This window comes from Ictidomys tridecemlineatus, chromosome 5 (assembly GCF_052094955.1).
Source record: "Ictidomys tridecemlineatus isolate mIctTri1 chromosome 5, mIctTri1.hap1, whole genome shotgun sequence".
NCBI lineage: Eukaryota > Metazoa > Chordata > Mammalia > Rodentia > Sciuridae > Ictidomys > Ictidomys tridecemlineatus.
Genome location: NC_135481.1, coordinates 102,924,869 through 102,943,628, shown reverse-complemented (window position 1 = coordinate 102,943,628; position 18,760 = coordinate 102,924,869). Strand labels below are relative to the sequence as shown.

Below are 18,760 nucleotides of genomic sequence, written 5' to 3'. Positions count from 1 at the left end.
TCTATGTTTCACTTTTGCTTGTACTTACATGTGAGTCATTTTGCTCAAATTGTAGAAGGAATGTGATTCCAGCCGCTGCAGAGTTCCATCTATAGATAAGTAGCTGAACATCACAAAAATATAAGACAAAGTAGGAAGTTAGCTGGGCTGTGAACTCTAAACGTGCCGTTTTTGACATAACTTCTTTGTTAGGGGCTTCCCACATCATGCAACATACACAACCCACATGTGTTCTAACAAATTTTATGCTAAAATTAATAACTCTTTACTTCCAGGTCCCATGATACATAAGCTTTCCCAGAACATTATGACCAATTCATCTCACATCTCATCCAACTATTACTTCCTTTGAAAGCTTACTCCTGCCTTCCTGACCAGGTTAAATTCCCCATGCATGGCCTCATCGTACCATAAAACATCTCCCTTCACTAATTATCACAGTTTAACTTTCTTATTGTTTGGTTGATATTTGATTTATGTTATCTGATTAGACTATATTCTCTGAAATGAAGAATTGTGTCTGGTTTTGATCACTGAATCTTAAATGCATTTCTTAGTTCTTGGCACATAGTAGATTCTCAATAAGTATGTTAAGTCAATGAATGAATGAGTTACTCAAAGTAGAAAAAAAAAAAGACTTAGAATAAGAATCTTTTTTTTTTGTGTGTGTGTGTGCCAGGGATTGAACTCAGGAGCACTTAACCTCTGAGCCACATCCCCAGCCCTTTTTTGTATTTTATTTAAAGACAGGATCTCTTAGAGTTGCTTAACACCTCACTTTTGCTGAGACTGCATTTGAACTCACAATCCTCCTGCCTCAGCCTTCTGAGCCACTGAAATCACAGGCATGCACCACCGCCCTCGGCAGAATAAGAATCATTTTTATTAAAGCACTTAATAGCATGAGATTAGAAGTATAGTATCCAAGAGGATAAAGAGAAAAACATAATGCTTAGTGGAACATTCCATAGGGTGTTGACTATACATTCTCTCAAGACCTCTATTCTTGATTTTGAATGGGGTAGAAAATTCAAGATTTGTCTTCAACTTTATAAGCAGAAGATGACTCAAATAAAAGTTTTAAGTACTGAAAGAAAAGAAAAGAGAAACTCCTAAATAGGACTTGACAGGAATATGTAAGGAATTATGTTTCAAATCGTGTTCTCAAATTCCATCTTATAATGAGAATGACCAATACAGACAAATTCAATGACCATTTTCTATGGAGAGGCTTTTCTATGACATTTGAGAAAATTAATGATTAACAGATGGTGTCCAGTCGTAACCATGGCAGAGATTCTCAACCCCATACACACACTTGAACTACCTGCAGGGCTTTTAAAACACACAGATGTTCAAGACCTGGCCCCGGATAATTAAATCAGTTTATGAGGAATGGATCAAGCACTTTTATTTTTCAAAAGCATCTGGATGGTTATAATGTGCAGGCAAAGTTGAGAATCACTGGCCTATAATTTGAGTTGAATCTTCCAGTAAAATATTTTCACTGACACAATGTTATAAGAGGAATAACTCATTGTCGCATGCTGAGCTTTTTATCCTGGTTATTGTGAGGATTCTAATGGCCCTGTGCTTCTTGTTTTGAATGACCTATTCTCTAAACAATTATTCTTTGGTTGATCAGGTCTGCCAACCCTTTGCCCTTTGTGGATAGCAGCATTATATAAATTATTTTGATCCAAATATTGTTTATTAAACAGAGGAAACAATGGAATCTTTTAAGCAGATTGATTTATTGTTTAGGGACTGCAAGGATTTATCATGCATGAATGTGAGCCATCTAAAAGAGCAAGATTCAACTTGAAGACTGACAAGTTGCTTCCCTAAGTTTTCATCCAATGCATTACACCATATCTTCTACTGAATTTCTTAGTTAAGAAGTGCAAAACCTTTCTCAATATTTTAGAGGGTTAATCCTTCAGTTCATATCATCCAACTGAAGTTTTAGTTTCTCCAACCTACATCTCCTTAAAGGCAGTTATAACTTGATTGTGAAGAAAACACACAGGAGGTACTTTTTAGTGGGGCAAAAGTAGTGATTCCCTGCTCCTAGTATTATTATTATTCCATTTTTCTAACTAGAAAAAAAATCAGATCCACCTCTTCAAATTTCTTACCATATAAATCTTACACGATGACTATAATAACTATATTATTGATTGTCCAAATTAGAAAAAAATTTTTGCACCATTAATATTTATGCCAGAATAATGGGTGGGAATTTGTACTGTACCAAGCACACCTAGAGTCACCCTGATAACCTCCCTCTCTGCCCTGAGCTATACCGTATCTTTAATTATCATTGATGCATGTGTATTTCCTATCATTCAACAAAAATCTATGGAACATATACTATATTTAGACATGGACAAACAAAATTATTCTGTAGCCTCAAGGAAATCATAGTAGTTATAAATGAAAGCAAGTAAATGGGATTAACATGCAAAGTGCTTGGTGCTCTGAAGTGGTATAGGGAACACAATCCAGTGGCCCCTCTATTCAAGGCCCCCCTGGAAGAAGCCTCAGTGAGGCCTTTGAAGCTTCCTGGATGTTCTCTTCATCTCAGTCTTCCTTTTATTGACCATTTTTTTTTGCTTCAAACTATATCTTCAAATTTATAACTCTGCCAGCTCCATCTTAGTAGGTGACTTTTTAATAATTTTTAGAAAAGATGGAAACCCTATCCGACACTACAACTCTAGTGTTAACAGTGCAGAAGGAGATCATCTTCCTGTAGAAAGCCAGTCCTTCTCTTTGGATCCCATTCCCTCCTCAAGGACCACATGCTCTTAAAATTGCTCTCCTTCATCTTCTCCCTCTCTGTTATACCTTTCCCTGGTCTCAGTTCATGACTTTCAAGTCTCAATCTGTGCTCACATCTCTGCTCTGAAAGCTCCCTATGTCTACGACTTCTGAAGCTCCCTAATCTACTTTTTATTCCCCCCACATACATTACTGTTTCCTAATTTACTTGTGTTTTTGGTTCAAGGTCTGGGTCCTCCTATTTGAACATCAGCTTCATGGGAGCATAGATCTTTCTTCACTTGTTCTCTGCTGTCTCTCTCGTTCTTAGAATAGCGATTGGCACAAAGGAGTGGTCAAATAAGTACCTGTTGAATGACTAAAACTTTTGCAGATGATGTCTATGTCATAAAGTCATCAGAATATCCTTGCACTGACAAAAAGAAGGGAGATGAGAGAGGACCACCAAGGAAATCCCAAAAGGCAAGGATTTGAAAAAGGAAAGGCTGTTTAACAACATGAAAGCTTGCAGAGATGTTCAGTGAGAGTGATCTCTCAACCTCGGCGCTGTTGACTTTTGGCCCAGGTAGATTTTACTGTGCAGGCTGACTTGTGCAAGGCACAATGCTTAATAGTGTCCTTCCCCTCGACCCACTAGCTGCCGTAGCTGCCCTTTTTCAGTTTTGACAAGCAAAAATGTCAAAATTGCCTCTGGGTGAAATCCACTGCCATGACACAATAATTAATAAATGGTCATACAATGAATAGATTTAGCCAGAAACTGTAACTGTGCAGGTTGCTCCTGGTGGTGGTATTTGGTGTGCCTGAATTACCTAGATTGCCTGTCAGAACCAATGAAGTGAAATGAAGACCTGATTCCTTTCATACACAGGTATGCTATCTGTCAACCCAATCCAGAACTGTGTGTGTGTGTGTGTGTGTGTGTGTGTGTGAGAGAGAGAGAGAGAGAGGGGAGAGAGAGAGAGAGAGAGAGAGAGAGAGAAATATATGCTGGGGATTGAATCCAGGGCCTTGTGCATGCAAGGCAAGCACTCTACCAACTGAGCTATATCCCCAGCCCCTAGAACTTCTTTTTCTCCTCACTCTGAGTGTACAGCAATTTCAATGTTTAAAAGAATTTTTTAATTCTATTCTTTTTGTTGTTTTGTTTTAAGTGAGAGAAGTCTGAAAACAATGGTCAAATTCTTGACCAAATATAAACGTTTATATTAGTGGTGACAAGTGAATCAATTGACTAGATGGTTTAGAGATAGATGAATAAATCTGTTTAGGGGAGAGATTCCCAGCCAAAGTTTGGGTACCTCACAAAATATGTTAAAAGATATCAAGAATGATCTTGTTGGGGACAGTAGCACACACATGTAATATCACTGACTCAGGAGATTGAGGCAGGAAAATCACTTGTTCAAGGTCAGTCTCAGAAATTTAGCAAAACCCTGTCTCAAATAATAAAAAGAGCTGGGGATGTGACTTAGTAGAGTGCCCTGGGTTCAATCCCCATTACCACAAAACAAACAAAAACAAATAAGAAACTTCTCGAGATCAGATCAATTTAAATTTGCTTTAGGTTTAAAAAGTTATCTAGGAATTAAGATGTAGGGATGTAACAAAATCAAATGGACATCATGTTTTCAAATATATTTAAAATAAAAATACCATTGAGTCATGCAAGTATAACTACAAGTATTTTCCTTGACAGAACATATTTAGAAAATCACATGTCACAATTTCCAACTTTTCTTTATATTAAAAAATGACTTACATCCTGGAAATATTGGGCAGATTTGAAAATGCAAGACTGGGAATGGTTTTCAGACGAGTCTCTGTGAGCTTCCTATGAAAACAACAGTTATGAATTAGAGAGGACCAATGGTAAAAATTCTAATAACGCTCTTAATTATAAAAAACAAAACAAAACAAACAAAAAAATCCTCATGATTAGAAGTATAACAGTTCTTACAACACATATTTCATCTTACATAATCAACAAAATAGTCTTCAATTAAAATCATTTTTTTCCGAGCAGTACAAGAGTTGAGAGAGATTCAGATACAGAAAATAAATGCTCAAATTTCATCAATGGATCAATAATAAACTAGTATCCTCTGATACCACATTCCACTGGTTAATTGAAGGCCAGCATAATATATTCATCAGTATATTGGAACTACTGAGTTTCATATCATGTATTTGTCTATAGAAATGACTTGGCATGCCATCAGTATACATATTACATATTTAAAGGAATTAAACATGTTTATTTTATCTTAAAGTTTAAAAATAGTGATATGGTTATGATGGTTTTGCCCAAGCAAAGGTGTCTAGCCATTACCTTGATCTTACTGTCTACTTGCTACCATTGAGAAGTAACAAGGAGCTAATTCTTCCTCAGAGTCTTGAGACATTTTTGTTGGATATGCAACTTAAAGGTGTGGCTTTCCCTCCAGTTTGCTTTGTTAAAAATATCCTTCAGAAGGCTGAAGCTGTTTTCTTTATAAGAAACTACCTTCATGCAATCCAGGGTGCCTCTCCACCTAGATGTTCCATTTGTTAAATTTCCCTTTCTCTAGAGTTGACTTGAATAGAATGCATATGGACAAAGGTGTGCCTCATGTCCTAACTCACTTGGCAAAAAAGACAATGCCTCACACACTACAATTTTTTCTCCATGGATCTCTCTTTGCCATTTAAATACTGGTATTCACATACCATTTATTTAGTACCTTGTTGATAGCTAGGAGGCTAACATTATGTCTTTTCCCTTCTAACTGCAGGATTATTTCTCAATAATTTATTTCCTTGATCTTTGTTTTCTATGGACTACTCACTTCTGCAGTGCCTAAAATATATCTGTAACTTGCCTACAAAATATCAGCAGGATGAATTAGTTTTTAAAAGGACTATTAATATATGTGCATGGGAGGGTGATATGAATAATAGAAAGGCAAATTTTCAGCTCTTTACAACGCCAAGTGTGAAACCCAATGTTGCCTTATCATGATTTCAGAAATGCATGTCCCTAAGTTACCTGTCCTCCCTCGAAGGTCTCTCACCTACATTCCCTTAATTGGTTTGTTTAAGGGCTTATTGATACCGATCCAGGATTCTTAAATTAAAAAGATATGGGAAGAACAAGTAATTCTACTAACATCTCTGTAAAATTGGGGCATGGCAAAGGAAAACAAAGGATAAGGTATGCACCTGTTAGGTATCACCCCAAAAGGCTGTGTTTCTTAAACTGAAAGATAGTCATTTAAAGCTGTCCTAAGGCAAAATGTTTTAAGATTGCACACAAGTGCTTGTGGGTAATGGGGGCCTAAACTGTACCATTCACTGACTGAAAATTGAGGGGTGCAGCCTGTGTTCACAAGTAAATAATATGCATTGAATTAAATTGGAAATTAAAATAAAACTGCAGTGTTTTCTAAGAGGTCTGACATGGAACAAAAATAGTATATAAATGCAACTTAACAGACTTTGAGTTAAAGTTTCAAACAATGTTTATTTTCTTTCCCAACGTATGAGTTTCTGAAATATATGAATCCTTGAAGTCTCTTTCCTTTACACTCAAAACATACACACTTTAAGTTAGAACAAAATATTCTTTCCAGCCAGATTTCTGACCATAAAAAGCACATAAACCATGAAGAATTATGTATCTAAGAGCAGTTGTCTTAGTAATAATGTTATATACACAATAAATCTTCAAAAATAAAGGAAGAAATGTCAGCCATTTTAGCCTAAAATGAAAGTAAATTATCTGATTGTTGGATGAACTTAATATTGTGATCATTATAGCATTGCCTGGGATGGAAGACTGATTTCAATAATGTTAAATGAATTATTACAATGACACAGAATCATATAAATTCAAACTCAATCACAATTTAAAATTTTATACATTTCATCTTGGTGTATCCATAGTAACACTACATAATCTAGAAAAATATACATAGTTAAGTTTCCAATTTTTTTTTTTTTACTTTTAGTATAAATTGTTTCCTCTCTTTTCATCACAGATTACCTTAAGCTTTCCTTTCCTTTCTTTCCTGGATTTTAAAATGATTTTTCTGATTTTCCTTATGAAAGCATTTAGAAAGCACTTGCTTCCAAGCCATCTATTGCTCTTCAAATAAAGAACAAGAATGATTGGTGAGGACTTGGCATCTAGTGAATTAACTAATGAAGACAGCATCTTTAGGGAGCTTTTGTTCTATTTCTTTTTTCTCAGTAGTTTTACTGCAAGATGAGAGATGAGGAGAATAAATTATTGTAAAAAGTGGATGCCTTTCTAGCCCCAGCTGACCTCGGATACATGAGCAATAACCCATCAGGAGGTTTTGTAGCTGTTCTGTTATGCAGTAGTCGTATAGCTAGAGCTAATTGAAGCATGTTTATCATCAGTATGCTTTTCTTTGTCCCTTCTTCTAGGGAAAAGCAGCTGGATGTTCTTTCCATTGTCCACATTTTCTTTATTCAAAGAGTCTTAAGATGTTATGATTCCCCTTAGATAGAAAGTCAGCCAAGAGCAGGTAGGGAGGGAAGGACATCAGATAGAGTGGTCATTGAGTCACAGGACTGGAGATAACAAAAACCTTTATCAAAGCATCCAACCATCAGGGAAAATGGGGGCTGATATGTCAAACCTCCCCAGTAGAATGAATTCTAATCCCTTAAGGAAACAACAAGGCACAGCTATTTTTTGGGCCCAGGTGTCCCTCCCTACTCTCCTATTGTGAACAGGTCATTACCAAAAACCATGTCACAGTCACCCCTTGTGATGGAGTCATCTTGACCCTGGCAAAGAAAATCTGCTGAGGGCTATACAAAGGGCAATAAACCATTTAAAGAGATTTAAAAAAAAAAAAAACCACTAAGGCAAAACAAAGGCACTCAAAACCCAAACTCTTTAAGAGCTACATTTGTTCTGTCAGGAGATGGTCCTCTCCATGCCTATACTGTTTATTTATTTCACTTTTTGTATAAACTCCTGTCCCTTTCTCTTCTGTGACCCTAGCAGTCATTTCATCTCTGCTGGTCTCTACAACATTCACTGCTTTAAAAGCAGATGAGTGGCTGGGGCTATAGCTCAGTGGCAGAGCGCTTGCCCAGCACATGTGAAGCACTGGGTTTGATTCTCAGCAGAAACACATAAAAATAAACAAATAAATAAAGTTTTTTTTTTAAAAGGCAGAAATAGGAAGTAAAACAAACAAAAAAATGAGTATGATTATTTGGCTGAATATTTTATGTTAATCTCAAAATACATTTTGAATAGCAGTGGAAAGGAGAAGGACATAAATATTCTTCTGACAAAAATATTAGAAAAAGTTTCAAGATTACTATGGGCCAAAGAATTAGCATCAAAATAGTATTTATTTTATATTAGAGTATGCTAGATACTCTACTTATGAGACTCTGCTTTTTATTTGTCTTTGATGATTCAATATAAAAATATGATTAGTTTTTCTAAAATATAATTTAAAAACCTCAAAAAACTTATCTCCATATATTAATGATTAAGGCATCACATATAACTGATTGGGAAAAAGACATAGCTATAGTTTGATATCCTAGGTGAACTCCGTATGTTTTGTGATCAGAGTAGTTTTAAGATAGAGATATTTATTATAAATGAGAATAAACAATAAACATAAGCTGACGATATGATTTAAAATTTTTTTTCTACGATTAACTTAACCAAGAATTATCATTAACAATGTGACTTAGAGTCAAATGTTTCCTTTGGAGCTTATTTATGTGAAAATAAAATGTGGTTTTCATTATAATTTTTCTTTTAAGAGATTTTCAAAATGCAGTCACAAGGCCATCAAGGGTGAAGCACTTAAGCACTGGTTCAGCTGCTGCCTGGACTTTGAATGGTAATATCTCATTTTTCATCTCTAATTTTGTTGATTTAGGTCTTCTCTTTCATTTGGTTACTTTGGTTAAGGGTTGATCAATCTTTTTTGTCTTTTCAAAGAACCAACTCTATTGTATGGATCTTTTGTATTTTTAAAAATTTTCAATTTCATCTCTGATCTTAATTATTTCCTATATTCTACTAATTTTGGAATTAGTTTGGTCTTCCTTTCCTACATAGATGCCAAGATATTTGGTCAAACTTTTTTTTTTCTGGATGTGTCTGTGAAGGTGTTTCTTACTGAGTTTAACATTTGAATTAGTGATTGGTTGTACAGTTTGGTGACTGTAGTGATAAAACTGTTTCTCATATGTCAAAATTGTGAAAAGAGTGGATTTTAAATATCCTCACAATGAAGAAATGATAGGTATACCAGCTGATAGATGTTAATTAGCAAGATTTGATCATTGCAAAATATATACTAGTACCAAAACACCACACTGTATCCCTTAAATATACACAACTATTTGTTGTGTAGATTCAACTTGGCATGACTGTAGCCATCTTGAGTCATGGATCACCATGCTTGCCCCTGCATAACCCTATATGTTTTTTCCTGTATAATTTCCCAGCAATCACAAACAGACAAAACTAGTGGGTGGTATGTGTTGCATCACAACTGGAACCTAGCTCCAGGGATGTACCTGAATTATCTTAAGATAAACCAGGTATGTTCCAATCAGGACATAGTCACATTCATCTTAATCCAGGTATGTACCTGAATTATCTTAAGATAAACCAGGTATGTTCCAATCAGGACATAGTCACATTCATCTTAATCCACAAATACACCTCTCTTCTCTGTCTGACTCAAATTGTGATCTTTTTGCTACCCAGGACCATACTGTGTCAATAAATTTCCCAATAAATTGTATTCTACAGTCTTAAATCTGTCCTTTCTTTTTTTGTTCTTACAGTACTTGGGACTGGTCCTCATACACTATGACTGGGTTGTTCTAGAACACTGGATTGCTCAAAGACATTTATTTAAATTAAAAAAAAAATAGAACATTTTTAAGGGGAAAAATAAACATCATACTTAGTATTACATCTTTCGTAACTATATTGTTATCACTGTGTTCCTAGAGGAAGAGTATAAAATCTATGAGAGGGTGTTCTCTGAGGACATGACCTCAAGTGAGAGGTGAAGGCTTCTGTTTGTGGCAGGGTCTGAAAGATATTAAAATATCAGCGAAGGAAGCAGGGTGATGATGAGTTGAGAGTCAGGACTCTGAATTTCAATTACAGAACAGGGTAGTAGTATTCTCCATCCTCCACAATTAGATATTAGGAGGAGAAGGCAAAGTAGATATGAAAGAAAAGTATATACTACAAAGCACTGAATGTCAGCAGGTCATTAGTTCTACCTAAGATGATGTCCATAAACAAGCTGGTGTTCCGCTTTCTTCTACATAAAAGCCCCTTGATGAACACTGTCCAGTGTTCTGAAAGTAGCTCTCTTTACAAATGGCCATGTGGGCTTTGGCATAGGGTAACATTTTCCCCTGGTTTTCACATGCCTTTTGGTGGTTCAGAAGTTCACCATTTCTCATTAAAATTTTAAACTATTGCCAGCGAATTGTATCCGGGAAGAAAAAAACAATTCTTGGCTTAGGGAACTTTCAAACCCATTAGGTAAAAGAGTTAGATGTTCAAGAGAGTATGCACATGTTTATCATTGATACATTCTACTCAGAAATATGAAATACCATAGGCAAGCATTTTAGGAGGACTGTGTGTGTGTATGTGCGCGTACACACATGTGTATGTGAATATTTGTGGTGTTGGTTGCTGTTGCTGCTGTTGTTTGGGAGAAGAAAAATAATTGCATTTGAAAAGTGACAACCATGAAGCAAGTTCTTCCCATTCTGAATTTGCATTTCAAGTGTTACCACTTCTCAGTGGATTCATTTTTCTTTGCTTGTGTTTCAGCGGTTACACAGTGAATTCAAATCATGTTCACCCTACCACCATTTCTGCTGCTCTTTATTTACTCATGTAAAACCCAATTTCCATTTTCTTTCTGCTGAAGTTCATTCTTTCTTTCTTTTTTCTTCTCTCTTTTCCTCTTTCATCTCTTCTTTCTCTCTCTCTCTCTCTCTCTCTCCCTTTTTTTTATACAGGTTGGCTAGCAATGACCTTGCTTGATCTTTGCTTATATGAAAAAGTCTCTACCCTTTAATGTGGAAAGATACTCCTACTGGGTATATAACATTCTTGGTAGGCAGTTTTATTTTCATTCTTTACTTTAAAGATGCCATACTGTAGCATTTTAGTCAGTAGTTTCTAGTAATATGTCCATTTTGGTTCTTCATTTTTTTGTGTGTGTGGTGCTGGGGATTGAACCCAAGATATTTTCTTCATCAACAAGTGACAGCAGTATGATTATAAGATGCCTTAGTATAGTTTTCTTTACATTTACTCTTTGGGGGGGGGGTTTGTTCAGAGCTTTTTAGATTTGTAGGTTTAGAGTTATCAGTTATCAAACTTGGACAAGTTTTGGTCACTATTGCTCTAAAATATTTTTCTATCATTTTCTCTCTTATCTTCTCTGTAGCTCCAATAAGGTATAAGTCAAAGTAGTTGACATTGTCACATAAGTCACTGAGGCACTCTAGTTTTTTCCTGCCTTTTTTTTCTCTCTGCTTATGTTTTGTTAGTTTCTATTCCTAAGGTTTCAACTTTTGCTTTTCTTCTTTCTGTAGTGTTCAATGCTCTTAATCCCATCTAATTAATTTTTCATTTTATATATTTTTACCCTTAGAAGTTTCATTTGAGTCTTCTTTCTGGATTCCATTTCTTTCATGCTTTCTTTTACTTTCTTAAGGTTGCTTTTAAGACTTACAGATGTTCTAATGCCATTGCTTATTAATTCCACCATCTCTGCCATTTGGGGTCTATCGCTATTAATGGCACATCTTCTTTGTTATGGTTCATACTTTCCGGACCACTTCTTTTTCATTCCTATTGCTTAGAAAAATAGCATTATGTGAAAACTTCCATTAAAGTGAGGGAAAGATACACTAAGACCCACTGTGGTAGTAAAAAGATCAACACTCATTGCCCTTGCTTTAAATTTGGGCTGGTCTTGGTTATTTGTTTGATCAAAGGATGTGGCAGAAGTGATGCCCTGGGATTCAGAGGTTAGATTAGAAGAATCCTTGAAGATTCTGCTCAAGTACCTTGTAGTTTAATGCTGGGAGCCCTGAACGGCCATGTAAGAAGTACAACTGCTGAGACTGCCATGCCTGCAGAATTCGTATAGAAGCTATAATCAAAGTCCCACCTAGGACTAGCACTGGGACAACCCCTGCCAAGGCAGCAGACCTGTGAATGAAACTACTGTGGACTCTCCAGTCAAACTCATTTGTCATATAAATACCACTGAGTGAACTCAGGATTCTATAAAAATGATTTAGCTATGCTTTACCCTAATCCCTAACACACCACATCAGTATATGTAATAAAATGGTGGTGGTTTTAAACCTCAACATTCTGGAGCAAATTATCATGAAGTAATAGATAACAAAAAGACCCACTCTGTATCTGATACTATTTAGGTAGATATTTTGTATTCATGAAATTACCCTTTAGATTTCTGCCTTCCCTAAAATTCAGAAAATGGTTTGGATTTGTTTTCACTGAAGCATCAGTGATAAAGAAAAAAACAAATCACACCATTCAATAGGATAGCCATAGCCTGTTTGGCAACTGAGCCCTGAAATGCAGCCATGGGTTGTGTGTTGCTTAATGACAGTGATACATTCTAAGAAATGCATCATTAGGCAATTTCATTATTATGCCAACATCATGGAGTGCACTTACCAAAAACCTAGATGGTATGGGCCAATCTTTCAATGTGGCCTCTTGATGCAATCAAGAGATTCAGTGAGCATGAAATGTACGAGGCTGCTGTGGGTGTAACATGGCATCCTGTTCTACATAAATTTATTAAAAAGTAGAAATAGTGACAGAAGTAGAGTATAGTAAATACATAAGCCAGTAGCATTGTTTATTTTACTTTTTTATTATATATTTTTAAAAAAATATTTTTTAGTTGTAGTTGGACACAATATGTTTATTTTATTTATTTTTGTGTCATGCTGAGGATCAAACCTAGGGCCTTGCATGTGCTAGGCAAGCACTCTACTGCTGAGCCACAACCCTAGCCCCATTATGTATTTATTCTTAACTGGAGAAAAGATGAGGTTTATTCCATGTGTAAGCAGAAGTTTCATAGTAAGGAGTAACTCACTGAATAGCCAGAGATAAAGGTTTATATAAAAACTTCACATGGGGAGTGGGGCATCAGTGGGAAGGTATAGAAAGTTATATTGGGCTTTGGGTTTTTTGTTGTTGTTGTTTGTTTTTTTTTGTTTTCAATACTGAGGATTGAACCCAGTGCCTTTATTTATGTAAGTTGTTTAGTGCTTCCCTAAGTTGCAGAGGCTGGCCTTGAACTTGCAATCATCCTGTGTTAGTTTCCCAATTCACTGGGATTATAGTCGTGCACCTCCATGCCTGGATATATATTTGGCTTCTTTTATGCTAATGTCAATGGACATTTTTTGTAGGTGGAAATTTCCCCTGTATAAGGGTGGTGTTATGGCAACCTAATTCACTAATTCACACTTTCCTGGAGCTAATGAGGGATTATATATATGTGTATGCGTGTGTGTGTGTGTGTGTGTGTATGTATATATATATATGAAATTATACACACACACACACACACACACATATAATCTCCTGGTGCTAATATGTTTCCTGGTGCTAATTAATGGGGGAGATATATATATAGATCTATATATATATATATCTTAAGAGATTTATCAAGACACACTGTGGTGTAAAAAGATTGACACACATTATATATCTTAAATATACATATATCTCCTAAGAGATATATAATATATATGGATATGTAGCTCTCCCATATATAGATATTTTATATAATTCCCCCCCCCCAAGAAAATAAGCTCTATCAGACAGATGTCAATGGCTGCTGTATTTGGGGGACATTTCACTAAAGTTTAGGTTTCTTTCTCCAGTTGGTGTCTGTTGAGATATGTTTTCAGTTTAAAATAATCATATCACGGCAGCCATTATGAAGTCAGACAACAACAAGTGCTAGCAAGGATGTGGGGAAAAGGGTACACTTGTACATTGTTGGTGGGACTGCCAATTAGTGCAGCCAATTTGGAAAGCAGTATGGAGATTTCTTGGAAAGCTGGGAATGGAACCACCATTTGACCCAGCTATTCCCCTTCTGGGTCTATTCCCTAAAGACCTAAAAAGAGCATGCTACAGGGACACTGCTACATCGATGTTCATAGCAGCATAATTCACAATAGCAAGACTGTGGAAGCAACCTAGATGCCCTTCAATAGACGAATGGATAAAAAATGTGGCATTTATACACAATGGAGTATTACTCTGCATTAAAAAATGACAAAATCATAGAATTTGGAGGGAAATGGATGGCATTAGAGCAGATTATGCTAAGTGAAGCTAGCCAATCCCTAAAAAACAAATGCCAAATGTCTTCTTTGATATAAGGAGAGTAACTAAGAACAGAGTAGGGAAGAAGAGCATGAGAAGACTAACATTAAACAGGGATGAGAGGTGGGAGGGAAAGGGAGAGAGAAGGGAAATTGCATGGAAATGGAAGGAGACCCTCAGGGTTATACAAAATTACATACAAGAGGAAGTGAGGGGAAAGGGAAAAATAATACAAGGGGGAGAAATGAATTACAGTAGTGGGGGTAGAGAGAGAAGAGGGGACGGGAGGGGAGTGGGGATAGTAGAAGATAGGAAAGGCAGCAGAATACAACAGACACTAGTATGGAAATATGTAAATCAATGGAAGTGTAACTGATGTGATTCTGCAATCTGTATACGGGGTAAAAATGGGAGTTCATAACTCACTTGAATCAAAGTGTGAAATATGATATATCAAGAACTATGTAATTTTTTTTTAAAGAGAGAGTGAGAGAGGAGAGAGACAGAGAGAGAGAATTTTTAATATTTATTTTTTAGTTCTCGGTGGACACAACATCTTTGTTGGTATGTGGTGCTGAGGATGGAACCCGGGCCGCACGCATGCCAGGCGAGCGCACTACCGCCTGAGCCACATCCCCGGCCCCTATGTAATGTTTTAAACAACCAACAATAAAAAAATAAAGATAATTAGTGGCAAAACAAAAACAAAAACAAAAATAATCATATGACTTTGGTGGTCTGCTCATTCATCCAGTTCCAACGCCTTTGTCCTATACAGGTGGGCTCCTAAATACATGACTCATTCACACATAGAATGGTGTCTCTGGGAAGCCATTTTCACATTAAGCATGGTAAAGGGTCCTGTCCAAGGACATCACTCCTCCAAATGTCTCTGTATTGTCCTGTATCATCAGCTTTTCCTTTTCAACTGCAGCATCCTTCAGGTAAGAATGGACAATGACACAAATACAATAAACACAGAAGGCTTTCTGTTCTTCATACCTGTAGGAAGTGTTGCCTTCTCCCACAAGCCCAGGTCTAGCCTTCTCTGAGATAAAATGAACAAAGATATTTGTCCCAGATTTGGATAAAACTGCATAAAAGGGCTGGGGTTGTGGCTCAGCGGTAGAGTGCTTGCCTAGCATGTGTGAGGTGCAAGGTTCGATCCTCAGTACCACATACAAATAAATAAAGTATTGTGTCCAGATGCAACTAAAAAAACCATATTTTTAAAAAACTGTTGTTCACATTAAATCACTCATTCTGTCACTATGCTCCCCTGATTCTACCTAGTATTGATGGTGCTTTGTCAGAGAGCTCACAGATTCAAAGGACTGGGGTCTGGCAGATGCAGGCTTGATTCCTGGCTTAGTCATTAACTTTATACAACCTTGGTTTCCTCCTGGTTCAGATCATAAACTGCATGGTTATCTGATTCCATTGCTTTGGGCCTGAGGTGAGGCAGAATATCATGGCGGAAGGGCATGGTGGAGGAAAGCTGCTCATCTCCTGACAGCCAGGAAGCAGAGGGACATATTATTATCAAATATCCCATGGTGTGCATAATTTATATACACAACTGGAAGTGTAGGAGGTTTGTTAACACCAGAAATAGCATCAATTCATGAGTAATGCTTTATGCAATGATCTTATGACAGCTATGATATCACCAGACAATAGAATTCTTACTTCCATATAATCATTTTTTGGCACTAGGAATTAAACCCAGGGGTGCTCTATTTGAGTGCCAGTTTTTATTTATTTTTATTATTATTTTTTACAAAGGATCTTGCTAAATTGTTGAGGCTGGCCTCAAACTTGCAATCCTCCAGCCTCCTGAGTTGCTGGGATTACAGACCTGTGCTGCCATGCCTGGGGCTAGTACCATTATAATCTTAGGGAACCACTGCTATATAGACCATTTATCACTGATTCAAATGTCTTTAGGTGATGCATGGCTAGTGTAAACTGAGATAGGTTGTAAATGTAAAATACACACTGGATTTTTTTTTAATTTTTAAAATTTTTTAGTCATAGATGGGCACAATCCCTTTTTTCTATTTATTTATTTTTATGTGGTGCTGAGGATTGAACCCAGTGCCTCATAAGTGCTAGGCAAGGGTCTACCAGGGTCTAGCCTTCTCTGAGATAAAATGAACAAAGATATTTGTCCCAGATTTGGATGATCACAACCCCAGCCCCACACTGGATTTTAAGATAATTTACGGTTTTCTTATTAAGTAATAAGAAAACCGTAAATTATCTTATTAATATTTCATTTTGATTATGTGTTAAAATTATAATTTTATAGTTAAATAAAATATAATAAATTTCACCTGTTTATTTTGTTCAATGTGACAACTAGAAAAACTTAATCACATATGTGGCTGTTCCTGGAAAGTGCTGGAATAAAGACTATCCCTAAAAAACAAATACCAAATGTCTTCTTTGATATAATGAGAGCAACTATGAACAGAGCAGGGAGGAAGAGCAGGAAGAAAAGATTAACATTAAACAGATACATGAGGTGGGAGGGAAAGGGAGAGAAAAGGGAAATTGCATGGAAATGAAGGGAGACCCTCATTGCTATACAAAATTACATATAAGAGGTTGTGAGGGGAATGGGAAAATAAACAAGGAGAGAAATGAATTACAGTAGATGGGGTAGAGAGAGAAGATGGGAGTGGAGGGGAGGGGCGATAGTAGGGGATAGGAAAAAAAAGAAAACCTTATTGGCGCCTCATAAATCCTGGCTCCCCCTGACCAGATAACAACCCTCTCTGAAACCCCAGTGGCACCTCATAAATTCTAATGTTGGGATCTGAATTTATTCCCTACCTTGAAATATCATGCCATGTAGATCATTAATCTGCTATCTGCTCTTGTATTACATTTGTCAGAACACTGTTAGCTGTAAGTTCCCAAGACATGCCCCTTTGTAACTTTTTGTGCTATATAAACCTTTTCTTCCCTGAGAGCTGGGCTGATCTCTAGCCCAGTTTTGGGAGAGAGAGTCGCTGATCAGCTTTCTGTGTGTACACAATATGAGCTTGCTTTCATTTTATTTAAAATTGGAGTTGGTGGTCTTTTCTTTGCATCGTGGTTCCACAATACCCGAGAGGAAAAAATGGAGGGAATTAATGACAGAAAAAAAAAATCACAGAAGAAAAGAATAGTGACTTGAAAACATGGCAATTCAAGGTATTAAAAATGAAACTCAGAAGAGCTAATTTTAGAAAATGAAAGGACTGTGAGAAATCCTATTATTCCTGTAATTTGAGTCCTAGAAAAGGAAAGCATGGGTTTGAAGTAATGACAGGCAAAAGTTTTCCCCAAGTTTGACGAAAATTTAAGCCCACAGATCAAGAAAGCTCAATGAACCCCAAGCATAAGAAACACAGGGAAAACAGAGCAACCAACGAAACCACCAAAGCACAACATAATCACATTGCTCAAAGCCATGGTTGAAGATAAAAATTGAGAGCAGCAAGAGAGGCATCTTACAGAGGGACAGAAGCAAGGTGATGGCGGAGCCTCCTTCAGAAATCCTGCAAGGTGGGAAACTATGGAGCAGTATCTCTAGAAAATGGAAAGAAAAGTCTGCCGACCCAGAGTTGTACACCCACTGGAAATATCTTTTAGAAATAAAAATCAGGTACTTTTTCAGCCACACAGAAGTTGAGAGTTGTCTCCAGCAGACTTGCATTACAAGAAACCTATGTGGAAATCGTTTATAACTTTGCTATTAAAATTTTAAATTTTGCCTCTAAAAAAGACTATGCTTAAGCTTAATCTTTACATTCTATGTCTTTTTTATTATTATGAAAAAAAAATTTAGGAAGTTGTTTGAACATGAGATACATATATAGAAATGGAAGAGAATGAAGCAATTGCAAATTGTGTGTGTGTGTGTGTGTGTGTGTGTGTGTGTGTGTGTGTGTGTGTGTACTGGAGAGTGAAAACAGAGGCATTTTACCACTGAGCCACATCCCCAGACCTTCTTATTTTCTGTTTTAAGGCAGTTTCTTACTAAGTTTCTTGGGACCTCTCTAAGTTGCTGAGGCTAATCTTGAATTTGTGATGCTCCTGCCTCAGCCTCCTGAGTCGCTGGGATTACAGGTGTGTACCACCAGGCCTGGCTCCAATTGCAAATTTATAAAAATAATGTCTACTTTCAAAATCTGAAATACGTACCCTAATAGTGTTTTATTGCAGAAAAGTATAAGTAAATAAGAAACAAAGGTGGTAGAAATTGCCCTTAAAATATAGTTAGTTCTTCAAATTAAAGCTAATAGTTTTCCTAAAAACTAAATCAGAAATTCCTACACCACACACTGGATATTTTTTACCATGAGTCAAATTAAGATTCAATTAAAAATCAGTTTTTCAGTAAACTTCCTCATCAAAATGTTAATGAAGCTAACTCCATAAAGCCTATGCCTTTGGTGTCTCCTGTGTGTAGTTTCTTCTGAGGTGTGACTGTAGGTTCACAACCTGGATAGGGATTCAAGGCCTAAAGTAAGGTGCTGTGCAGAAGGAATCCACACTCTG

General features: G+C 36.5%; 1 protein-coding gene across 1 annotated transcript in view; it reads right to left on the bottom strand.

Moving 5' to 3' along the window:
• Positions 1 to 18,760, bottom strand: part of Tshr (thyroid stimulating hormone receptor) — a 133,669-nt gene that overhangs the window by 57,901 nt on the left and 57,008 nt on the right. Inside the window, exons 2-3 of the mRNA XM_005321289.4 lie at positions 4,547 to 4,618; positions 29 to 103 (exon numbers count right to left, since the gene is read on the bottom strand). Of these exons, the coding sequence (XP_005321346.1) occupies positions 29 to 103; positions 4,547 to 4,618 (147 nt within the window). The remainder of the gene's footprint in view (positions 1 to 28; positions 104 to 4,546; positions 4,619 to 18,760) is intronic.